This window comes from Pan paniscus, chromosome 3 (assembly GCF_029289425.2).
Source record: "Pan paniscus chromosome 3, NHGRI_mPanPan1-v2.0_pri, whole genome shotgun sequence".
Lineage (NCBI taxonomy): Eukaryota > Metazoa > Chordata > Mammalia > Primates > Hominidae > Pan > Pan paniscus.
The window spans coordinates 50,032,307-50,059,288 of record NC_073252.2 but is presented as its reverse complement, the minus strand read 5'-3'; the positions used below and the strand labels follow the sequence as shown (position 1 = coordinate 50,059,288).

The following is a 26,982-nucleotide window of genomic DNA, read 5'->3' as shown; positions in this document are numbered from 1 at the left end:
ATCTAAATTGGATTGCTTGAAATGTGTAGAATGATACCCCCCACCAACATCTCCATAACTTAATTACCTGGTACTGTGAATATGTTATCTTAATGGCAAAAGGGATTTTGCAGAAGTGATTAAGGTTCAGGATCTTGAGATGGGAGATGATCCTGGATTAGCTAAGTGCGTCCAATCTAATCCTATGGTTCCTTAAAACTGGAGGACCTTTCCCAGCTGGGTTCAGAGTTAGAGGGAGATGTGACACAGAAAAATGGTTGAAAAGATGCAACACATCTGGCTTTGCAGATAGAGAAAGGGGGGTATGAGGCAAAGAATCTGAGTAGCCTTTAGAAGCTGGAAAAGGCAAAGGAATGGCTTCTTCCTTAGAGCATTCAGAAAGAAACACATCCCTTCCAACACATTTTAGTCCAGGTAAACCCAGTGAGACTCATGTGAAAGCTGTGATTAGACAGCTGTTAGATAATAAATTTGTGTTGCTTTTAGTCAACACATGTGTGGCAATTTGTTACAGCAGCAATAGATAACTGATATACACCCATATTCTTTCACAGGCTTTATACAAACACAAAAAATGACACAAACTGAAACTCCTCATCATTACTCCAAAAGTAGCAGTTTAACAGATATGCTGACAATTGTGCATGACTAATTTCTGTACAAATATTTTTCAGTAGCAAACAGAGAAGGTCATGAAATGGTAGACCCTTCAAAGAGGAAATGAATAATTTAATGAGCACTTAAAAAAACTGACAAATTATCAACTCCTCTCAATGAACCCAAAAGAAAACATCATTCAATTTACTTGAATTTCTCTTGCACTTGAATGAAAATACCCTTTATCCCAACTACCTCCCCTATTTTTCTCTCCTCCTCTTCCCACAAACCTGATTTAAAAGTGCTTTTTAGATGAATTTTTTAAATAAATATTTACTGACCTGCATGTTTTCTAGAATTTATTATAGTAGTGAAGACAATTAAATTTCATTTTGCAAACTGAAACTTTGTTGTTATTAACATGGCATTTATTCATATTTCAGACCTTACTTTACATCTTTCTAATTTTTTTTAAGTAGAGTTGTAAATCCTTCTTACTCACCACTTTGCAGCAAAGGGGCCAAAACCACCACATCAAACCGATCCCCAGGAGTAGCAGTAACACCAAAATAACAATGATGGCTGCGATCCCATTAGACTAAAGTAGGCAAAAAGCAAAAACAAAGCAGTCAGCACAGCTTATGGTCAAATTCCAAATGTATATATATTTTAAGGAAACACCAGAAAATAATTCAGAAAGTATAATGTCAAACTAGATTTTAACTATATTATTTTAATTTCTTGAAATTCTACAAATGTATCTTCTATTTAATATATATTATGTTTTATGTTATATTGTTGTGACAGGCAATAATAAACAAAAACTTTCCCAAAATGCTGCAGATTCTTTACAAATACATCTAAAAGGAATTTAGGAAAAATCACTAATCAGGATTAGACTGGTCTCTATCTTTCATGTAAGGATTATTTTGGTTCAAAGCAAATTACCCATAGGCAGAATTTAGGCAGAATCCTGCAGACTTTTTGATGGTGAAACACAATTTATTGCATGTAGTTAAATAATAAGATGAATATTTAAAAAAAATATCAAGTAGATGACAAACCAACAATGGTTCTTGTTGGGAAATGGTATATACACATCAATGCAAGAATGGAATCTCATGCATTCATAAATCAGATGTTCTCTCATTGAAGCTGAAATATGACCTACACAAAAACCACAGTGGTGTTCTTTCCCTTCCTAACTACTGAGCTCCTCCAGCCTTCAGGCACCTACTCTGGGCTCTGTTCTTAAACCCTTTCATATAAAAACCACCTACTCATTTTACAGGGCTCATATTAAGTCACTTCATGGAAGTCTTCCTTGGACCCTTTGACTATAAAATGCCCCTTTGATTAAACAACTCATATTTCTCTATACTTTAATCTTTAGTACTTATCACGATGCAACAAATTATGAATTTTGTGATTATTTGTTTAATTTATATTTTCTACCATGATTTATTGTGAGCTCTAGGAAGTCAGGGGTTACATCTAGCCTACTTAGCACTGTATACTCCATGTCTGGCATTTAAAAACTACTTACTGAGGCCAGGCACAATGGCTCACGCCTGTAATCCCAGCACTTTGGGAGGCCGAGGCAGGTGATCACGAGGTCAGGAGTACGAGACCAGCCTGGCCAACATAGTGAAACCCCATCTCTACTAAAAATACAAAAATTAGCTGGGCGTGGTGGCGGGCACCTGTAATCCCAGCTACTCAGGAGGCTGAGGCAGGAGAATTGCTTGAACCCGGGAGGTGGAGTTTGCCATGAGCCGAGATTGCACCACTGCATTCCAGCCTGGGAGACAGAGTGAGACTCCATCTCAAAAAAAAAAAAAAAGAAAGAAAGAAAGAAAAAACTACTTACTGAAAGAATGAACTCTAAAGAAAAAAACCAGCAAAAGACATGGATACAAAGAAGAATGTTTACTGAACTTTTACTGTACAAACAGTTTCCAAGGGAACAAGGGGTATCTCCCAAATGCCTAATCCCTAGGATCCTCAGTAATAATGTTTTGTTTTGTGGGGTTTTTTTAATGAGAAAAAATTCAGGGAAGAAAAGAAAAAGAGCAAAAGAGAAAGAAGATTAATACTAATACTTTATAGAAATTTTCAGGCAAATACCTAAGTAGCCTGTTCTTAGAAAGAACATTCCAAAGTGCATCTTTCTTTACAAAATTCTAAATATTCATGAATAAATCAGCTACCATCCACAGGCACAAACACATTAAGCTCTAAAATCTAGGCAAACAAGAATATAATGGAAAAAGGATGTCATAGAAACGCATGGAAAACTGTGGTACCCTATGGGAGAAATATTGTCAAACGTATAAATCTTGATCTCACCTTCAAAAATATGGTCTTATGTAAGACAGCCCCTATCTGTGACTGTCCATGTACAGAAGGAATACATTTCTCACCAGACCTTTCCCACATGAGGATCCAGCCACAGCACTCATAGAAATGGCACACCATTTGGCTGTGCTATACAGCTTTCAAAAGGGCTCTATGAACATTTGGTTTCCCCTTTTCTTAGAATTCACACCCATGTTCAGAAATAAGGACATGCAACTAGAGGCCATGAAACTGCTAAAAATTTAGTGGTTAGTTTGTTTCTTCTATGCATGTGCCAAGAACAGGAAAATCAGAAAATTGCACTGACAGAACACAAAGTAGATGGGCTAGCCCTGCTAGATACTTAAAATTTTTTATTTTTCCCTTAAAAAAAGCCTCCATTAGTAGCATTGACAAAATATTATGCATCTCCAGATACAAATATAATTTATTATTACAATATTATCATATCAACTGATTGCAAATATTTGTCTTAAAAAAATTAAAAATGGCCGGGCACAGTGGCTCACACCTGTAATCCCAGTACTTTGGGAGGTTGAGGTGGGTGGATCACAAGGTCAGGAGATCGAGACCATCCTGGCTAACATGGTGAAACCCCATCTCTACTAAATATACAAAAAACCAGCCAGGCGTGGTGGTGGGCGCCTGTAGTCCCAGCTACTCGGGATGCTGAGGCAGGAGAATGGCGTGAATCCGGGAGGCGGAGGTTGCAGTGAGCCAAGATCATGCCACTGCACTCCAGCCTGGGCGACAGAGAAAGACACCATCTCAAAAAAATAAATTAAATAAATTCATTAAAAATAAATTATGCACTTTCTAAAGACCTACAGACCTAGTATATATTTAAGCCAAACATGATGGGAAAAGGGTCAGGGAAAATGCAACCTGGTCTTGCTATCTATCTATCTATCTATCTATCTATCTATCTATCTATCTGTCATCTATCTATCTGATGACTATTTCATTTACTGGATTCTTTTTGAAATATTCAATATCAGGAATTAGGAAACTATGGCACAAAGGTCAAATCCAACCAATCTATTTTGTAAGACCCTGGCATGCCAAGAACATTTCTACCCTGTTTAAGAAAAATGACATTTGAGTAATAAATATTTATTAGAACTTTTTCAGTTCTAAAGAGAGGCATGCCTATGTAAAACTGAGAAGCTTCTAGTTTTGCTCGTGATATAGATCTATATGTAATCAAATCTAGTTTCATACTCTTCTTCATCTGACTCTTAAGTCCATAGATTGCAACATGGTATCTGATTACGGGACTGAATTCTGTAGTGTTCCACCTTTCCCCAATATGTTTATAAAGTTTTGGGCAAAATGAAACTGTTTTTCTTTCATGACTAACATCTTTCTTGCTCTGATAGTGGCTCTGGCTATCAAAACAAACACAATGGGAAAGCCTGAATTTGTATCCAGTTAACCGAGCTGATGTCTGGGATTAGTGTATTCAGGGACTGTGTCATCTGCATCTAATTTCCTTTTCTTCACTAAAAGCAAGTTATACAATAAAAAACTTTATTCTGCCAAATATAACTAAAATTCTAGTGAAGAGAATCATAGAGGTATAAAAACAAATCAGGGTGACTGCTGCCCTTGCAACATAACTATGGGACAGAGGAATCACTGGAAAGTTTCAAAAGAGCATTAGTTGTTATTACTGCAATCTATCTAGAAAATAGTGAATTCGCAGCAGCCACATTAGAATGAAACAGACACAGAACGGGGAAAATGGGTCTCCACAATTTTGTTTCATGAATTTAGAGTTAGGGAAAGAAAACAGAGTCATGAAACAGATAAGTATTTCATTTACTGGATTCTTTTTGGAATATTTGATATCAGGAATTAGGAAACTATGGTACAAGAGTCAAATCCAGCCAATCTATTTGGTAAGACCCCAGCAAGCTAATACCTTTTTTTTTTTTTTACAGTATTACATAAAGCTGAAAAAATCAAAAGAAGAATATGTTACAAGAAATTCCATTGTCAATGTACATAGTTTTATTGAACACAGCCATTTGTTTATATAATGTCTATAGCTGCTTTTGCACTACAATGGTAGAGGTAAGTAGTTGTGACAGAGACCATATGGCCCCCAAAGCCTTAAGTATGTATTTACTATTTGGCCTTCTACAGGAAAAATTTGCCAACCCTTGTCCTATATAAATCAATGTAGAATCTGGTTTAAAATGGCAAATTGTGGAAGTGTTCAGTCAGGGGGTGGGGGAGACAGACGTGGGTTCAATTCTCAATTATAGCATTTATCAGACTGCAAAACTGGGCAAGTAACAACCTTTCAGAGCCTCCAGGCTTCAAGTATCCCTTTTGCAGGGACGGTAAGGATTGAAACCACCTGCTGTTACACTCATCAAACCATGGACCTCTTTGAGGGCTGGGTCCACATAAGAAGAAGTACCTTCTAATGTATTTGGATAAAAGTGCACTGAATGTTGGAGGTACCTTCCTGTTCCTCAGTTTTCTCATCTGTAAAATTAACATAATCTGAACAGCCTCCTCTTGGATTGTGAGTGCTAAATGAAGCCATAAAGGATTTAGCACATACACAGCAGAGCTGAACACAGCGTCTAGCACTTAATACATGCTCAGCAAACAGGTTCTTGGTATTGTTATTGCAAAAGAGTCAGAAGATCAGTGATTCCAAGAGAAAAAAAAGGACATCTTTCCATTATGTTTTTAAAAGCAGAGATCCATTTTAAAGATCTTTTGAGGAGAGATGAACATAAAGGATTGTCTAAATACAAACCCTCCTCAGACTCTAATCTTAAATCTCTTAAATCTAAAACTTAGTTTCCCCATTTTAAACTAGATATATGGTTACTTTCAATCATTCATTTAGGAAATAATTTTGGAGCACTTGCTCTGTGTAAGGACCAGTTGTGGGAGACGGGCAATAAGCACAGCACAAGCCCTGCCATCAATGTCTCAAGGCTGGTAAGAAAGGCCCAGAAGCAAACAGGAACTCACAGCTCAGTTCCTAAGGCCTCAATAGGACTGAGCCCTGGATGTTCCTGAAGCATACAGAGGAGCTTCTTTATTTGTGAGATTTTAACAAGGACTAACCAATGACTAGAATAATAGTGTTCTACTTTGTTTGGCTTTCAAATGCCTGAGCAAGTAAAAAGCATTATCCTCACAATGAGCAATATCGCTAACTACATTTCACCTGTTCACCATATGCAAATATGCCTGAAAGACTAAATATCATTTAAATCCAAGGTCCAGGTATTCATCATAGTATTACCCACTATACTCTTCTATTTTCAATAGATATTTCATGCATAAATCAGCAGGTGCATCTCATCAGCGCAAGTCTCACTTTTCATATCTATGGAATGGTAATATCACTACCACAGGCAACAGGAATTTGAGGTTAAATACAAGGCAATGGTTAAATTTAAGGAGGAAAAATAATTTTCCTATAATTACTGTCAACCTGAAAAATTGAATTATAGTATTTATTATCCTGTAATAACTAGTGGAATAATAAAAGTCATAAGAAAGAGAAGGCTTCAAGTCATCAGCCTTGGCAGACACGGGGAGATCACCGGTGACCCCTCGGACATTTTCTCAGCCCTGGCTCACCTTGGCCTCCCCCAGGCATGTACTGCTGCCCTCTCTTCACCTTGGAATTCTATCTTCCTTTGTCTTCTTCATTCGGTGTCTGGTCTTCCCACGTCTTAAGCAGTTCTTTCTCTTATTTCTTCACTTACTCTATTCATCAAGACAGCCTTACCTATTTCTTCTGCTTGATTAAACTTTAAACTTCAATCAAATCAGATTTCTTCTGACTGTGGGTCTTGGATCTCCCTTTTCTTTAAGAATCTACTTTTAAAAATTTGTGGCCGGGTGAGGTGGCTCACGCCTGTAATCCCAGAACTTTGGGAGACTGAGGAGGCCAAATCACAAGGTCAGGAGATTGAGACCATCCTGGCCAACATGGTGAAACCCCGTCTCTACTAAAAATACAAAAATTAGCTGGGTGTGGCGGCACACACCTGTAATCCCAGCTACTTGGGAAGCTGAGGCATGAGAATTGCTTGAACCCGGGAAGCAGAGATTGCAGTGAGCCAAACTGGCGTCACTGCACTCCAGCCTACCAACAGAACAAGACTCAGTCTCAAAAAAAATAAAATAAATAAACAAATAAATAAAAACTTGTAATCACAAAATATTTCTCTGCCTTTTGAAAAGCATTTAAATCTCCTTTAACTCTGAGCAGTTTTACAGACCTTGGAGGACTGTCTTTCTCAAGGCCCTGGGAGCCATTCCTTTGAGATGTAATCATCAAGGGAGATAGTGCCCCTATCACACGGTCTCTGTAGAAGCGGAGAAACCTAACATCAGTGGTGCCTTGCTCCAAGTTTTAGCACTACCTCCTATTAGGAAAGTAGGAGAAAGTTTACTTTTCCTTTAGGTAAGGTCAATTAGCAGATACTGGTGGCCTATAATTCCCACCACCCTAGCTTTGAAAATTCTCCAACCTTTTGTTTCATCACAGGTAAATTCACTCTTCCCTCTTGCAACAGTCTTGAACAAGGTCTTCTTTGCCTGTTTAATTTTGTCCAGTGCATTTTTGTCTTTGACTCTATGTATTCCTCCCCACTTCAAAATGATATTAACTCTAAATTGTCCCATTTTTCTTCCCCTTCCTACAACCTCAGCAAAAGCAAAACTTAAATTTTTACTTCCAGCCCTGATCACTCACGAGATGTGAAGCTATAGCTACAAGTACCCGCTTGACATTGCCAACCTCACTTACATAACATGACTACAATGAAAATTCTTCTGATCTCCAGATTTACCTCTCGCTTTGGATGTTTCCAATGGCAGCATCATTCTTCCAGCCCATGAGATTCAATATTTTGGAATGAAACATTCCCCCATAACCACCAGTAAGTCACTTTATAATATGGATTTCTTCATTAATACAATTTATATGGCTATTTCTAGGACTATTTCTACCACCATCAGTCAATTTAGAAACTAAAGTTTTATGCCTATGTTCTAGCATTTGTTTCCTAAAAGCTTTCTCTGTGCCTTTTCTTTTCCTGTCCTTTCTCTTACATGTCATTACTAATTTAATCTTCCCAAAATAGTATGTTTCACCATCACATGTGTGTCCAAAGCCCTTTAAAACCATATTATTATTTATTGGAGTCAGACCTTGTGATTTCTCAAGGCAATAAAACCTGAAAAAAAAAGCTGCTCACATAAACTTGCCAGCTAATAATTCTGCCAAATAACAGCATACAAGGAAAAAGAGAAAAGAAGAGAAGAAGCAGGAGGAGGGAGAGTAATATGAGGAAGGAAAAGAAAGGACTGAAGGACTAGGGAGAAGGAATGTGGGAGAGAAGAAAGAAGGAAGGATGGAATGAGGGAGGGAGGGAAGGAAGGAAGGAAGGAGAGGACAGGAAAGGAAATGAAAGGAAAGGAAAGGAAAGGAAAGGAAAGGAAAAAGGAAAGGAAAGGAAAGGAAAGGAAAGGAAAGGAAAGGAAAGGAAAGGAAAGGAGGGAGAGGTCGGTCCTGACAAATGAAGTGTATTTCCTCAATCAAAGGATATTTTAAAATTAAAATAGGACAAAGAACAATTTTAAAATAAAAGAATTCTTTCAAGTTGAATAAATCTAATAATATGAAAAATATAATCCATTTTCTTTCCTTTTTTCATTTCAACACCGTAGAGTTTGGGAATCACAGCCTGTAGGATGAACTCTAAATTCAATTCGGTTTCTTAGGTTGTTGATAATCTGGTCTACATTTTCTATTTCCAAGAATTCCTTCCACTTATTTCTACTCCAGTCAAATGCATCTCCTCTCAATTTCGTCAACACATCCCCACCCTGTTTGCTCTTTCTCTATAATATGCTCCCCATCCCCTTTCTTTGCCGACATCCTAGTCTCCCTTCAAGGCCCTGTCTGTCTCAGTTCCTCCACAAGCATAAAACCTTTCTCTGGTACTCTTTCCCTTCTTGCTCTAAGCTCCTGGAAGCCACTATTTCCCAGTAAATATTATGTGGAATTTTGTTGCCTAATTTATTCCATCCATTTGTCAACAACTAACAGCTCCAAAGTTTGTACATCCAATCCAGACCTCTCTCAGAACTCCAGACTTGCATATTCAGGGGCCTGACATTTCCACTGCGATGTCCAATAGACATCCCTCATTCAACGTCACCACAACTGAACTCCTCATTGCTCTGAAACTGCTGTGCCTGATGACAATTCATCCTTCTATTTGGCAAAACCACAGTTGCTTTTGCGTCAACCTAATAGTTGCTCAGGCAAAAACACTTGGAGCTATTCTTAATTTCTTTCTTTATCTCACATCCCACACCTAATCTGTCTAGGCATCCCATAAACTTCCCCTGTAAAATATATTCTAATTCAACCCTTCTCACCATCTCCAATTTGAGCACCCCAGTGGGGCTACCCTCCTCTGGGTGGGGAAGGATTCCTGCATTACTGCAATAGCCACAGAATTGGGCTTGATGTTTCCACGTTTGCTGCTACTCGCAAAGTCTGTTTTCATACAGCAGCCAGAGTGATCCTTTCAAAACAGTGAATCAAATCACGTCACCTTCCAAGGTCTTCCTGTTTCACTCAGAAGAAAAGCTCAGGTCCTGGCAATGACTATACACCCTACAGGATCTGCCCTGCTCCTGCCACTCTCTCTTCCTTATCCAGAGGCTCCCACTCTCCCTGACTACTTCCATTCCAGCACACTGGCTGGTTGCTCTTCTTGAAACTTGCCAGAGACTTGTCACCTCAGGCTTTGCTCTAGCTGCTCCCTCTGTGTGGAGCACTCTTCCCTCAGATGGTCTGCAGGCCTCACTCCCTTACCTTCAAGTCTTTGCTCAAAGCCTTCCTTCTTACGGAGAATCATCTTGACCCCTTCTTGATTGTTACAGCTTGCTCCTTTCCCCTTACCTCATCACTGACACATCAATGATCATTTTTCTGAAATCTCCCCACTCTTAAACCATCTTGAGTCATATTACCCTCACTCAGGAGCAAGAACTAGAAAGTCTTCCTTAAAGCACACAACCTATACATCCCAGATGAGTCATTTAGCCTCAGCATCCTTGCATGTGAAAATCATGCATTGTTATAGGATAGGAACAAAGACCTGTTTTCCTGCTTGCATGGAAGAAAGGAAGAAAAAGACAGTTTTTAGGTGTAGAATAGGAATAAGGATGAGGAAGGAATGCCATTTCAGTGAGCTAAACACTGAGAAACTACAAACCACAAATATTTGTAATTTCAACCACATCCTGAGGGACCAGAAAACCAGCAAACTGCAACATCCACAAAATCTACAGATTGCAACATGCACTAGAAATGGGAGAAAAAAAACCCTCCCCAAAAAGCACAAATACAAAAACAGAAAACCTAGCTATTTTCAAAATAGAAGTGTTGGTAAAGACTTATCCAAGGAGTTAAAAAATGACCCAAGGGTCCATATGATGTTCCTTTTACCTGAAGCATTGTCTTACAATGAGAAATGCAACTACCTCTATACAGATAACATTGAATTGTTTTGTTTTGTTTTCTGTTGGAAGGGTATCTCTTGAATTAGTAGATCAAAATCAAAATATAAAACAATGAAACTGTGAGATGTGAGAAAATGTTTAGGTTTAGGATTTTGGTCTTTTGGAGGGCAGGAATTTTTCTTTTTTTGCTTTGATTTACATATTTTTTATAAAATATATTTAGAAATAATAACCATGTGGTTGTTCCTGTTTAGTGCTGCCCGTTTCCACGTGCAATAATATAATATTGAAACTTTCTATAAATCCACAAAATTAAATAAAAGGAAGAAAATGTCTACTGAATGGAGTTTATATTTCAAAATACTGCATTTAGGTAATGCAAATCAGTAATCTCAAAATATATATTCGATGTGGTTACAAATTAAGATAGTATCAAGCTGCCAAAGTCAACTTTCTCATTCAGAAAGCACCAATATTTTAAATGAACAAAATAAAAAAGTCACATATTAAAATGCAATAATTTGATTTCAAACCATGATAAATGTTTAGATACTGTAATCTAACCTTCCTAACAGAAAACATAATTTCTATATTTAATGTTTTAAGAAAAAAAGTGCTTCATTTGTAAATTATTATCTTACCTTATTTTGATTTCAAATATGCCTTTTAAATTCTATAAATATGAAAATCAAATGCATACTACCTTAAAGTTCCTATAAAAGGGAGCTCAACATAAAAAAAAGCAATGCCACCCAAAACGAATTCTATACAAAATTTTTCCTTGTAATGGTCTCCAATGTTATTGTTTGCATCTCCTTTATTGTAGTATGCAACAACACCAAAGATCCATAGATTATTTCTGGATGGAATTACTTTTAAAAGATAATCTTTGTGCAAACTTTTACTTACACATTCTGTGGCTGTGACAATTAATGAGCCTGAAATGACAGATTTTCCTCCATTAAAGCTCACTGAAACATCAAGAGTTCTGAAAAAGAAAAGAAGAAACAATAATTTTATATACATTTAAAATCAGAGGAGTAGGAGATTTTTATTTCCTTATGTAATTCAAAACCAGCCAGAAAACATACTTAAAGAGTAAGGGTCTCAAACTCCTGACCTCAGGTGATCCACCCACCTCAGCCTCCCAAAGTCCTAGGATTACAAGCATGAGCCACCGTGCCCGGCATGGCCAACATAGTGAAACCCCATCTCTAGTGAAAATACAAAAATTAGCCAGGTGTGGTGGTGGGCCCCTGTAATCTCAGCTACTCAGGAGGCTGAGGCAGGAGAATTGCTGGAACCTGGGAGGCGGAGGTTGCAGTGAGCCAAGATCATGCCATTGCACTCCAGCCCGGGCCGACAACAGCAAGACTCAGTCTCAAAAAAAAAGGAAAGAGTAAGAGTCACAGCTTTTGGTAAATTATGCCAGCTTTTTTCTTCCTTAGTTCTAGTCTTTACTTATTAGTCAGGCAAACTTATTAAGTGGACTAATTGTTTCTTTACAAAGTAGTAACAGAAATACAGGCATTAAGAAATTTCTAAATCCAGAAAAATGCCAAGGTTGTTTCAGGTTCACAAAAACCTACAAAGAAAGAAAAGCTTTAGATCCCATTTAGCCTATTTCTCTGTCTCTAGGTATTACTACTAAGAATATAAAACTGGAAGCAATAAACCAGTCAAAAATAAAATATAAAGAAAGTGAATATGAAAGACAGCAACAAAGAAAAGAAATGGAGAAAGATTTATTTGCAGGTATTTGTTGCAGATGGTCCAAAGATATTAAAATATCCCGACAAAGGTACAAAGAAGAGATAATAATTTTTGTCCCTGGCTAAGAAATATTATAGTTAAAATATAGTTCTTATTTTGAAAATATGATTTCAAATTATAAAACAAGTAATAATCATTAAAATTTCATTAATTTAGATTGATTATTTGGGATTAGCCTAGAGTTAGTAATTTTTTATTATAAAAATAACTAAAACAAGATATCAAAAGGGAAAAAAATGACAAGAGGGTTTGTACGGAAAGAGCTCTTTTCCAAAATAGTTTACAAAGGATATTATCATATAATTGGTTTTCAAACAAATCAAAGCCATCCATCCACAGGCCAGGCATGGTGGCTCACGCCTATAGTCCCAGCACTTTGGAAGGCTGAGGTGGGAGGACTGCATGAACCCAGGAGTTTGAGACTAGCCCCGGCAACACAGTGAGATTCCCATCTCTACAAAAAATAAAAATAAAAATAATTAGCCGGGCATGGTGGCATGTGCCTATAGGTCCAACTGCTCAGGAGGCTGTGGCAGGAGGATCGCTTGAGCCTGGGAGGTTGAGGCTGCAGTCATCTCTGATTGAGCCACTGCACTCCAGCTTCAGCAACACAGTGAGACTCTGTCAAAAAAAAAAGCAAAAACAAAAACAAAAAACAAACTCCCAGAAATAATCTCAAGCTGTTGACAGAAAGGGGAGATGAGAAATATTATTCAATTCTTACCATTGCCAGATGCTATCCTAGGCATTTTATGGGCATTATCTATTTCAACCCTTCACAATAGCCCTTGAAGTAAATAGTAGTTTCACAGTTTTACAGATGGGGGGCAGGAGGCCCAGAAATGTTAATTACTTTGCCCAAAGTAATACAGCTAGGATTCTAACTTTGAACTCTTTCCATTATATCAGAGAGGCTTGATTAAATGATGAAATCAAAGTCCTTAATGTGTTTTTTTTTCTCAATGTGCTATTTGGTATGGATTCATACAAGAAAGCTACTGGGAAGGATATTTCTGGCAAAGTTCAAGCTAAATTCAATCAAAATATAGAAATACTTCTATTAAAATATTTCTGTGTAAAGTATTTACTTCAAAGCATCTTGTTTAAAAAGATGGTTTAGCTAGGCTGGGCGCAGTGGCTCACGCCTGTAATCCCAGCACTTTGGGTAGATCACGAGGTCAGGAGATTGAGACCATCCTGGCTAACATGGTGAAACCCCGTCTCTACTAAAAATACAAAAAACTTAGCCGGGCATGGTGGCACGTGCCTGTAATCCCAGCTACTTGGGAGGCTGAGGCAGGAGAATCACTTGAACCCGGGAGGCAGAGGTTGCAGTGAGCCGAGATCACACCACTGCACCCCCAGCCTGGGTGACAGAGCGAGACTCCATCTCAAAAAAAAAAAAAAAAAAAAAAAAAGATGGTTTAGCTAAATCCAGAAAAGAATAAGAATTCTGGATGTTTACATCTAATTAACTATACTTCTGAACTATTCCAACACAGAAGGCCAAGTGGCGTATTAAGAAAGAAAACTTAAACCTAATTGCTCATTCTGAAGAAATGGGTGCCTTGTTTTGTTTTTTTAATGACTAAGCATAATCAAATAAAAAATTGTCTTCCCTAGTTCTTAATTCCTCTACTTTAAAGAATGTGGCCTGAATCATCTGACATGTTGGCATGGTTTTATTTTTTGGAAAGATAATTTTCATTCATAATAATATGTGATTCTTGCAGGTAATCTTACTGATTCAACTTTAAGGGATCAGTAGACATTGACTGAAGTTGTTTATCTGACAGTTAAAATTCACCAGAAACGAACAAGTTCTCTAATTAATGAAGGAAACATTCAAACTTTTAATGCTTAAAAAAATGAAATGAGAACAGAAGATGTCATTTTAAAACAAAGTTTACTCTTTCCTATAGTAGAAATGCATGCTGATATGATCTTGTAACCGACAAAAATAACTGCATTCTCCGAAAATCTCATTCTAGTATAATGTGGCTGGTGTAAAAAAAAAAAAAAAAAAAACTGAGTTAATTCTCCGCAGATATAGAAATCCACTTGATGATATATGATGTATGGAACTGAAACAAGAATATCTTCCTCTTTTTGAGAGTAGTAGTAGCAGCGTGATCAAAATGTAACCATAAACACCACTCATAATTACAGGCAATTGTTGATTTCTTACTAAGAACCAGACACATTAATTCATCTTCTCATTTAATTCTCACAACAACCTACTGAGGTCAGCACTAGCATCATCTCCATTTTGCCCATGAAGAAACAAGCTTATAAAGGTAACTTGTCCAAATATTGGACTTCACTGACTCTGTACTCAAAATGCTTTCAGTTCTACAACATACTACTTTAATCCTCCACATGTATTTTAGCATCTTATATTTAAATTTCTCTCATTAGCATGAGTTTCATTGGAATCTTCTAGCTTTTTACTACATTCACATATTTCTAATGGTTAACTAGAATGGCATTTACTATATGCTGAAGCAATATATTTACTTGTGAATATATATTTATGAATATGTGTGTATAGATATATGTATTCTGTGAAAATTTTTCAGAAAAGTTGCAAATATGAAAAACACAGTTACATCTGCTTTTAAACTTTGCTGCTTCTTTAGAAAAACATTTTTGAAATTATTGGTATGGTACTGGCACCATCATTAAGCTAGAGCCTTTGCCTAAAGCTATGCTACTCCTTTTCTGGCATAGGTTGAGAAAACCACCCACTGTAATGCAAACCAAATTCGGTAAGCTTTCTTTGCCTCAAGAGTCAATTATACATATTTAGTGTTTTCTGTCATATTTTAGGTCATTTCTGTTAGCATCTATGGATTGTTATTCCTACTCCTACATAACTTCTACTTCTAGTTAGTATGTTTCTGACAGTGGAAGCCATACGCTCAGTAACAGAGGCTTTCTTATGGGCGAAAATGTATTAAAACAACATTGTGTTTACTTAGTTGCAAACATATATGGGAGGCAAGAGAGCAGTTCATTTTTATTTGCCCCAAGGATCTAATAATATTGAAAAAGGGCATTTGGGCGAAACTGGAGTCCTGAGTTTGAACGCTCATCACTCCATTTTTAATCTTCCATTTCTCAATCTGTAAAATGGGGATAACTGTACCTATTTCAAAGTTGTTTTAAGGAACAGAGCTTGGTAAAATAATATACATAAAATATACAACACAATACCTGGGACACAACAGGTACTCCATAAATTACTGTTAACACCTGAGTATTTGTCTAATGGATTATTTAGAATATCAAGGTACTTTTTAATAAATCTTTTAGATCCAAGCTAAGAAGCAATGTATATAGAAGCAATAAAATCATTATGTAATACCTTTTGTTTAATTTAATTTCTATTCTGCTCACCGCCATATAAAAATATTGTAAGCTAAATTGTTCAAAAAATGCCTACTATATAATGTCAGGCAGTTTCATGTAAAAAATTTTGTCAATGCTATATTCTTCCTGTTATAAAACATGACCTTGATTAAATCCAACATTATAGCTATGTTGAGCTCTGTGCTTAAACCTCAGGCCTAAAATCACACTCCAAATTGGTTTAGGAATATTTGCCAATAAAATCACTCAATCAGTCACTTATTTTATTACTAGTTAATTAAATGAGTATTTATTAATTGATTGTAGTAGCAATGATAATTGGGCTGTACTTGGTAAAATGGCTGCAGTAACAAATAATACAAATTACAATGTAAATAAAAGGAAGCCCCGTAAACAATTACAAAAGAATGAGATATTAATAAAATAGGTTTAGGCACAGGGGTTCTAGAGGGCTGTGTGGGAGATTCAACAGACTTGGCCTTGGCATAGAGGCATTAGCAAAGTTTTCCTGCAGGAAGTCGACTACAGGATGAAGCTTAAAGAATGATCAGAAGTTAGGAAATGAGATTAGAAAGGAGTCCATGCAGATGGAGCACTCCGACAGGGTGGAAGGCAAGAAAGGGACAGGGACAGAACAGTCAAGGCAGTAAAAGTGATTCAGTACTCCAGCAACAAAAGAGGGTGAGAGTAAGAATGAAATGGCTCCAGGTTGAAAAGGGGAGCAGAGAAAAGATCATTGAGTCCCTGGATGCCATCTTTAGACATCTGGAATTCGTCTTAAGAGTTTTAAGTTTGATAGAAATATAGTTAGAAATGTGTTTTACAAATATCATTCTTGTTACAGTGTAAGGCAGGGGTCTGAAGAATAAATTTCAAAAGTAGAAAGACCAGTTAAGAAAGTCTCAGTGTACTTGAAATAAGTACCAAAGTAGAATTGAACTAAAATAGTGGCAATGAGGTTAGTGTGAAAACAAAAACTGAGACATATTAGGAGTTAGAATAAAAAGGACATGGACATTTATTGGATGTAGGAGGTGAGGAGGAAGAAAAAAGGATGACCTCAAAGTTTCTGTCTTACACAAGTAGGTGGGCAGTCTTGCATAGGGAACACAGAAGGAGCAAGTTTGAACAGAAGGATCTGAGTTTAATTTGGGACCTCCAAGTTTAAGGTGCCTGTAGAAAATCCAAGTGACTTTGTAGACATTTGGATAGCAGGCATTTGGACAGCAGACTTAAAGCTAGTAAAAATATCTTGCCAGGAAATTTGGAGCTCATCAGGAAGAAAAAGGGAGCCACAGAAAGGGTGAGTTTATAAGTCAAGTATCCTCCAACCATGATAAAAACTGAGGGGCACTGGACACTGTGGCTCACGCCTGTAATCCCAACACTTTGGGAGGCCAAGGCGGGTGGTTGGCTTGAGCCCAGGAGTTTGAGACCAGCCTGGGAAACATGGTGAAACCCTGTCTATACAAAATGTACAGAAAATTAGCAGGGTGTGGTGGTACATGCCTGTAGCCCCAGCTACTCAGGAGGCTGAAGTAGGAGGATCACCTGAGCCAGAAAGGCCAAAAGTACAGTGAGTCAGATCATGCCACTTCACTCCAGCCTGGGTGACAGTGAGACCCCACCTCAAAAAGAAAAAACTGACAGTTAAGAGACTGTAAAAACAAAAGTAGTCTAAAGGGATATCTGAGGAGAAAGGGGAGAAACAGCTAGGATGAGAATATGAAGTCACAAAAGACAAGGGAAAACCTTCTGAGACAAGAGTGGCACCTTGTGCAGATAATACAGGGAGGTAAGGGAAGATAATGCTGGGAAATGGCAACACTTTCAACTTAATTTTCTATAAATTGGTTCTACATTGTTTAATATTTCTTAACAAATATCTTAATCCATGCTTTGCTCCATCATTAAAATATGTTTTTTCAAAGTAGAAGGATAGAAGAAAGCTTAACAACTTAATGTAACAAAAAGATTGATTGAAGTGTACTTTCATGTCAACTGACAATAGTAATAAAATTAAATTCAAACATAGTAAAGTCATTCCACATGAGAAATTATTAAATAGTACTGTGATACACAATTTAGTAAATAAAACTCACTAAGTCCTAATAGTCACATACTTCTATTTAATGTCTAAAGATGCATGACTCTTCCAAAACAGGAGAATGGCTCAGTGCCATATGTCAAAGCTATTCTGATCTAAGAAATGTTATACTCCATGAATTATGATTGACATTTCAATCCACAGTAACCTATTTGCAAAGCATTCATTTGCTTCTGACTTTATATATATCCAATAAAAGATTGTCATTTTATGATCCATTAAAAAGGATGAAAAAATTAAATAAAATTGTGAAAGACATTTGCTGGAAGTAATAAATAATTTACCTCCAATTTGCACATACTGAAAATTAAACTGGCAGCTACTCAAAAAGTTATTACAATTATGGTGACTTAAGATATTTTGAAATCAAGTGATACTATTTAATGCTCTGCAGTGCTTTTTAAAAGATAGTTTTATGAATGATAAAGATTTTAAGTTGGAAGATAAGATTCCATATTCATGAATAGTTTAAAGGTACCACTTCTAGTAATTAGTTTATATGTAAATTAATGTTTTGACTAAGGATACTTTCTTAAAAGTGGCTAAAAGATTTTTGAATTAAATGACTTATTTTTAGCATATCTCAATATGTGTAATAGATAAAACAAAAATTGCAGTTAGCAAGATGTCTACATTTCAGAAGGAAAAAAAGCTATATTCAGAGATTTACTGGACATCACAGGAAAGCTGTATTATAATTGTTCTGAGTATTGCACTAAAAATAAGCACTTTCTATTTGCTGTGTTTTTTTTAATAACATTCTAAAAAGACACTTAAAAAACAATCACCAAGTCAATTTAGTGCCTAAATCAATCAAATTGAGTGCCTTTCATCCAAAACTTTAGAGTCTTAGTGATATGGTTTGGCTGTGTGTCTCCACCCAAATCTCATTCTTGAATTGTAATCCCCCCGTGTAAAGGGAAGATCCTGATAGGAGGTGAATGGGTTATGGGGAGGGTTTCCCCCATCCTGTTCTCATGATGGTGAGCGAGTCTCCTGAGATCTGATGGTTTTAAAAGTGGCCATTTTTCCTGGGCTTGCACTTCTCTCTCCTGCCACCATGTGAAGGTCTTTGCTCCCCCTTAGCCTTCTGCCATGACTAAGTTTCCTGAGGCTTCCCCAGTCATGTAAAACTGTGAGTCAATTAAACTTCTTTCCTTGATAAATTACCCAGTCTCGGCAGTTCTTTATAGCAGTGTGAGAACGGACTAATACATTTAGTAATAATGAAAAGTTTTGATAATATAAAATTTAGAAGCAGATATATAAGAGGATTTAAGTACCTATTTCAAGAATATTCTCTACATCCTCATATAGGTGTCCATCTTTAAATACTTTTCATTGTCCAAATAATTATCTACTAAATAATTCTAAATTTTAGAAAGTATTTCCTTATATTGATCTGAAATGTGCTTCCCCTTAACTTCACCCTTTTTCTCCTGTAGCAATAAAGAACAATTCAAATCTGTCTGTCATGTGACAGATCTTCCAATGTTTGGAGAGTTAATGCATCACATCTGAATAGTATTTTTTTCAGTATTTTAAATTGTATCCTATTTAACATTCCCATACATGGTGACATCTTATTAGCCACCCCTCCATGTGTTCATGTGTTAAAAGACATTGCCAGAACTGTATATAATACTTAGGATGAAGAGGCAATGCAGATTAGGTGAACTTATCACATTGACAGATATAATTTGAAAACAGTGCACCATGTGAAGGAAAAGAGAAATGTTCCACCAAGGAAGTGTGGGGTACAGAAACAGAGAAAGCCCTTAGCTTTAACCCATATCATCATGGTTCTAATGTTCATATTCAAATAAAGACATAACTAATGTCTTAATATCCATGATTTTTCCAAAAAATAAAATCTCATTCCTCACAAGAAGCAAAAGGAATAATGTTGTGGTTGTATCACCTGCTACTAACATAAGAGAATTAGGGATTCTGTAGACATACACACACATACAGATAGAAGTATACTTTTGGAAAGAACAGAAACTGTAGTAAAGGCAGAATTTATCTAATCAAGAAAGAGAAATAGAATTAATCAATTTTATTTCAGGAAAAATAGATTAGGCTTAATACTGAAAAAAAAAAGTTGAAGAAAATAAAAAGATTCTATTATGAAGCCAGGCTCTAACCTCAATTCTGCCACAGTGTTCATCTCAATGATCCTTCAGTTTTCCTTGAAATTTTCCACAGACAGTGACGTCCCACCACTTCTTTCTCAAAACACTCTGTCAAGTGTCTTCCCACACTGCCTTTTAAGAGAACTAATACTATCAGTTTCATCTGATTTAGATATTTATTTCATATTTGCCAGAAGATTCTGGCCAATGTTTTTGAAAGCACATTTAACTATACCATATGCCTCCTTAAATCATCTCTATCAAACAAACTGTAGGATAAGACTCCGGTTCATTCTGTTCTGTTTTTCTTTCTTCACAATGTGTTTATGTATATTTACCCAATTTGCTCTGTTCTTCTTGCCAAATTACAGGTTTGAGATCTCAACTATTGCAGAACAGCTGTGCTATTGTTGATGTCTCACAAAACAAGGGTCATAGAATAAGCCCACGTTGCAAATACTTGTAATACTTGCACATTAAACTGTGAGGCTAGTGCCCTGGATTAGGGAACATCCAAAGAACATCAGAGAATGCATCCTATTCAAACTTAAAGAAGACAATTTGGCACAAAGGAACCACTTTTAGAAATAAATTTCTAAATAATAGGCAGATTTTTCTTGGTAAAACAGTTTGTTTAATCATACACCATTTTAAAAGTAAACCGTGTTCATCCAAAAAAATAGAAAACAACCTCACTACTATGACCATTCTTTCTGTTTAAATAATAAGAGTTTGTTCATCTTAGCCTAAAAATCTATATCAAATAAAGAAATTTAATAAATACAGATCTCTGTATCAGACAGATCTATCAAAAAAGTTATTGAAAGACCCATCTGAACAATGCTCAAAATGATATACCTGGACAGGATTTGCCCAGATAACTTTAACTTTCATTTACTCCATAACATCAAATTCCAAATGATGACCTATGTCCTAGCTACTCGGCTACATTCTTACTCCCCCATCTCCCACATGCTCTTTTAAACCAAAATCCACAGGCCTTAAGTTTTTAAAAGAATAATCCTCAAACAAAGTGAAATTCATGAAATAACATAAAGATAAGAAAAGAACGGATAGAGCAGGCTAATGAGATGAGGCACATGCCCATGGATGCAGCTCTGAGACTGTGCATCTGGCTTTGAGGCTCTCTGTCTAGGGTTACTTCACCAGCATGTTGTTAATTATTTAAGTGAGAGAATGAGGGGAACTATCACCACATCTGTCACCCTCACACACAAAAAACCTTCATTCATTGTTGGGCCAGATGTGTTTATTTGAAACATAGACTAACTAGCTACTTAATGGGTTTGAATCCTTAGCCAAAAGCTAATTAGGCAAACATATTAAGCATCAGTCACCTTACAAGGCTAAACTGTTTCAATTGTGTTGATTTCAATCCAATCTCATAAGAGAGCTCATCACCTACAAAAGTGTCTGAAGAAAATTCAAGGCACAGGAAAGGTCCAAATTACTTGCAACATACTAAGTAAAATAAATAATGATGTCCCCTAATACCCAGTACATTAACAAATAAAATCTAAAGCTTTGCTTCAATGGTATCATGTACCTGATCCAGGAAAGGAAGACAAAAGCAATTCTTTTAGACACATCTCTGTCCCAGAACATTCTCAGTTTGCTTGTAGGTGAAATATTAATGTCAAAATCTAAATGAATGATGATTTCTCATGTCTGATATTTATTATGCTATGTGTGATTAAAAAATGTATCTCCTGGGTATTTAACCTATCTACAAATAATTAAAGTGTATCACTAGCCCCGATGGTATTCTCTTCAAAAGAAGACTGTGCCCAAAGGCAAATTCTAGAGAAAACAAAATCAGTGCCTGGGATAAAACAGGCATAATGCATTTTATAACTACTTCAGAGAAGAAAGTAAATTACTTTCTTTAACTAGTCACTATTATTTGAAAGCCAAGATTTTTTTTTTCTGCTTTAAATAGTATGGCCCCCCAAAATAAAATTCTGACCATTTTCCTCTATCCTGGTACAAGTACCTGATCCCACCAATCAAATGACCTCTTTCAGATCATTATGTTAACTGGTAAACAAAAATATTTAAGAAAAATTCATTCATCCTTTTATCCATCAAACATTTAGTAAATCTACTATGAGTCAGACATTGTGTTAAGTGCTAGTAATACAACAAGAAACAAGACAAAATGTGTCCTAGCAGGAAGTAGAAACATAATAACAGACAAACAATTGGCTTTGGAGAAAAAATAAAACATGAAAAAGGTATACAGGTTACAGACTCAAAGAGGAAGATTGCATGATTAAATAGGGTAAGTTAGGATTTGTTTTGTTTTACTTAGACTAAGTTCACATACAGTTCTACATCAGGGGAAGAGCAATCCAAGCAGAGGCAACAAGAAGTATAAAAGTGCAGGAGCAGGAGTGTGCAGGTGTGGTCAAGAACAGCAAAGAGGCCAGTGTGACCATAACTGAGTAGAAAGAGCAAATAGAAGATGAAGTTTGAGAGGGAGTGAGAGGCCAGACCCTGTAGAACCTGGTACAGTATTACACTAATTAGACTTTACTCTGAGTGGGGTAAAGAACTCATCACAGAGAATCTTAAGTGAAGAGATGACATAAAATAATCTGTTTTAACAAGATCACTCTTGTGAAGGATGGAAACAGAAAGACCAGTTGAGAGACTAATAATCCAAGCAAGAGATGACAGTAACTTGGTCTAGAATGGTAGCAGTAGAGGTAGAAAGCAGAGATTGGATTTTGGATAAATTTTGAAATTAGAGCTAAGATTTGTTGATAGACTGGGTCTAAGAGAGAGAAAGAAATCAATAATGACTCAAAAGATTTTTACCTGAACAACAAAAATGATGGAGCTGCCAATAACTAAAATGGAAAATACAGTTTGGGAGATAGATTGGGGGAATATTCAGGAGGACCAACCTGGAATTACAGATTCAGTAAAACAAGACTAAACTTTAAGTCAATAGATGTATCATGGCTAATACAGACACGATTATTCAGAAAGCCATTGAGTCCTACAGTGTGCTTGGGGTTAAGATGGCTCCACAAGAAACTGACTTGCCTCAAATTCCAATGCCAATTTAATTTAGCCACAGGCATGTTGTCAATAACATAGATTATTACATGATACAGAAAACGAATAATACTCTTAGTTTTGTAAGCCATCTTGTGCAGCTTCTTTGAATCTATTTAAAACAGAAAGCTGATACTGCTGCAATTTACTTGCATGACCAAAAGTGATGTGCGATAGATATCTTGAATATTTAAGTATCCACAAAAGATAAAAGTCAGCTTAAAAATGCTAGAATGATTTTCTTAGTTTCATAGAGGAAAATATCATTTTCAGTCTCTAAATACTAATCCAGATTTTGGATTGTGGCCTTGTATATGTAATTTTTCCCTGCTTTCAGTATCAGATCTATATAAAGAGATCCTAGAAAACTGTATCCTATTAACTATCTTAAACATGCTCTACTGTTGGGCTAGAGAATATTTGAACTATTTGTAATCATTTGCTTCATCATAGAACTGAAAAAAATCACAAATGGGAACACTAAATTATCAGTAGAATTACTTGTGTATAAACAATTCAAATAAGACTCCTTCATCCAAACTAAATTTATTTTTCTTTTTAGCAGATATCGTGGTTTTTTGGCCACACAAAAGAAGATGAAAAGATAGACCTTAACAGAAATGGAACACAAAGCACAAGTTAATACAAATGTACAAGTATTTCCTAGTGCAAGGTGTGCCTTTTTTTAGCCATGTTCTTGAGGCACTTTAATCGCAATATTTATTAAATACTATAGTAATTATTGAAAATCTCACTTTTGAACTGGGTGTGTGTATGCACACACATGTGTGTGTGTGTGCATGTGTGTGTGTTTAAAATAATGTTTATGGCTCTGATTATTTATAGATTCTAATAATAGTTCTCAAACCCATCCAGATAAATATTCATAGAGCCTTTTAATCAGTATTGAAGGAACTAGCTAAAACACTTTTTAGCATTTTCAACCTACTAAGAGTATAGCTGAAGTACTAACTTGCTTGCCTAGTACTAAGTTAAGTGGCTTGCCCGAGGCTTACTTTTTAATGCTCTGTATATCAAAAAAAGATAGAATAAAATGACCAATGTATATGTCACCATTTTCTAATAATTTTTTACTAAAAATGTTATAAAATTGTTTTAAATTAAGTACTTACTCTCCAGCTTTATTCAGGATAGGTGCAGGACAAAGCATAGAATTAAGCTGTACACTTACTGGTTTTACACCTAGAAAATAAAATGCCACTGAATTAGTAAAGGGTTTTATGCATCTCACACAGTTTCATTAATAATATGAACAGCATGCTTCAATCAGAGTTCAAATGTGGAATACTAGATATATTAACATAAAAAAACTAAAGAAAGAGAAGTGAAAGGGAATGAAAAATGGAAAGAGATTATATGCTCCATTGACATATAGTGTTGGTAAATCATAAGTTAGGATTATTTTGACTTAGACTAAGTTCACATACCATTCTAGATACTATAAAATATATTTTCTCTTAAATTTTTTAAATATCTCAGATTTTTAAAAACAAATGCTCTGTATTATTTTTAAAGCACACTTTAGAAAAGATGAAGGAAGGTGAAAGTTAGATGTCCAAAGGAAAATGAACTTATTTCACAAGTTTAATAAAACATTTGTCTACAATAAATAAATGCATTTTATGAAGTCACATACTTAAATCACCCTTGTAACTTTAATAAAATATGAGAAAAATGATTTAGACTAGAAATATGCAGAAAAGTTACTTAGTCAAACTGATCATTCTAGAATCTAAAAGAGGAAAATACCAATTTCACTTATTTGAGGATTTACTTTAATAAACTTAATCTTATGTAGCTAAACATGAAATATGTTTATTTTATAATGAACTCAAATATGTAATCAAAAGGAGCTAGGTGAAGCTAATGCTTAGATACAAATGACTACTGAATAAAAATAAAATTATCTTGTCCTACTCAATTGTGGAACCTACTATGAAGAGAGTTTGTAAATTTTTGCCTTACTAAAATTGTGATCTTAATAGAAAAGAGAGGAATTAATTATGACATTTAGCATGCTAAGATCCTTACCATTTTAATTCAGTAAACACATATTGAATAGGTACTGTGTGTATGGCCAAAGCTGTGTTAATTGGAGTGTTTATACTCAGATAAACAGCAAAATGGCAGATGAATCTAAAAAAATAACTCTACCAGAGTTTACAAAGTTATAAAGTCTGCTTTACAATATAAATTTTGAAGGGCAAATAATAATTAATAAGGAAAAACATTTATATAGATACTCAAGATGCTCAGAAAACTAAGGTCTATTTAAGAGGGAGGGTTTTTTCAGAATGAAAACAAAAACGTACTCTTGGCTTTTTTAAAAGTCAAAGGTAGGGAAAATGAAAACTCAATTCAATAAATATGAAAATTATCAACCAACACTATGCTGGGTGAGAATTTGAGATGCAAAAATCTATAAGGCAAAAAAAGACTATCTTCAATAAACTAACAAATTATTGGGAAATTAGATAAAGGAAACAATTTACAAAAAAAAAAAAAGAAAGAAAAAAAGGAACAAGTAGGGGAGAAGCTGAAGATAATTAGATTTTAAGGCAGGTGTGACAAGAAAGAAGCCTGAGGAAAGAAGCAATTAAATCATGTGTTTGATGCAGTAGGTACAGAGTACAGTCAGGAAAAGTAGGTTCAAATATCAGCTCTGTCCATTATTAGCTGTGTCACCACATGCAAGTAATTTCATTCTTTTAGCCACAAACCATCATCTGTTCAATGAGGGAAGTTAGGACAGGGTCCAGCATTTATTAAGTTATAAACAAATGTTGCCATTATTAAATAACTATTAAATAATTATCACTACTATTTGTATTATCATTCAGACTTCATTTCTTTCTTCTTTGATTAAAAAATATGTCAGTTAGTTTTAGTTGGAGAAAAAAAGAAAACATTTGATGCTGATGTGCTTTGCAGAGATTAAGACAACACTGAGATTACTGGGGACCTACTCGTTGTATATGTTTCATTTACAGTGTAAGTGCAGAGAACACTGCCATTCCGACTGCCCAGCATGAATCCTCTTCCACTTAAGACAATCTGAAATTCCTCTAGAAGTAAAAGGAAAAATAAACATTTAATCACTGCTTTACCAAAAAAATAAAAAACACAAGCTGAAATGAAAGTATTAAGGTGCAAAGAATAATTTTTTTCATACTATTCAGTTAACTAATAGCAATGAAGACATAGCTCTATATTTCCAACTGTGCTGGCTTTCCCAGACCCTCTAGGTAAATGTAGTGAAGATACCATTCACTGCCACATGGGGATGCATTATTTTATTTTCTAAACAAAGTGATTCCCAGTAGTGACCAAGGTATAGAACAGAAGCATTAACAGTCATTCCCAGACAGATACTATACAAACCTCCTCAATTTCTATCCTTAGGAAAATACCAGGGGGAAAAAAACTTTGTTTTTCCCTACTCTCAGGTATTAAAGTTTGGGAATGTAAATAAAACTAATTAATTATGTACATTTTTTAGTTCTTAGAAAAGTCATATGTAGTACTTTCTTTAATCTATGCCAGTTCCATACAGAATTCTTCTTTAACCACTTCTTCACCTTACTAATCCTGATTCATTTTCTATTTCAAACCTATAAATAATCAAAAGATCACGTATTTTGAATTACTAATAATCGATGGCCAGTCACAAAAGTTGATTTAACTTACTGTACCATTATTTATAGTAGAAGCAAGCACTAAAACATGTTAGAGAGTGAGAGAATAGGCTGGAATGAAAGTTAACTGATTGAATATCTTGACAGACAATGAATGTTTACTGCTAAGCTGCAAGATAGTATACTAACTATTTTAATAGTGATTAACACTTATTTAAAAGGTAAATTGAAGCACAAATAAAATTTTAAATAGTTTATTTGAGCAGAAGATTCTTGAATTAGACAGATCCAAATCAGAAGTGGTTTGGCAGCTTTACCAAGGGAATACAAGGGGGAGGCTTTTATAGAACCAACGTGGAAGTAAACCAAAGAAAGT

The 26,982-nt window shown here is 35.6% G+C and overlaps 1 protein-coding gene across 2 annotated transcripts in view; it reads right to left on the bottom strand.

The window, feature by feature from the left end:
- The window catches only part of ANTXR2 (ANTXR cell adhesion molecule 2), a 161,121-nt gene that overhangs the window by 93,657 nt on the left and 40,482 nt on the right, over window positions 1-26,982 (bottom strand). For both annotated transcript variants that reach the window (XM_008957660.5, XM_003832274.6), the window contains exons 9-12: window positions 25,938-26,036; window positions 24,084-24,153; window positions 11,389-11,467; window positions 1,100-1,195 (exon numbers count right to left, since the gene is read on the bottom strand). In XM_008957660.5, coding sequence (XP_008955908.1) covers window positions 1,100-1,195; window positions 11,389-11,467; window positions 24,084-24,153; window positions 25,938-26,036 — 344 coding nt within the window. The remainder of the gene's footprint in view (window positions 1-1,099; window positions 1,196-11,388; window positions 11,468-24,083; window positions 24,154-25,937; window positions 26,037-26,982) is intronic.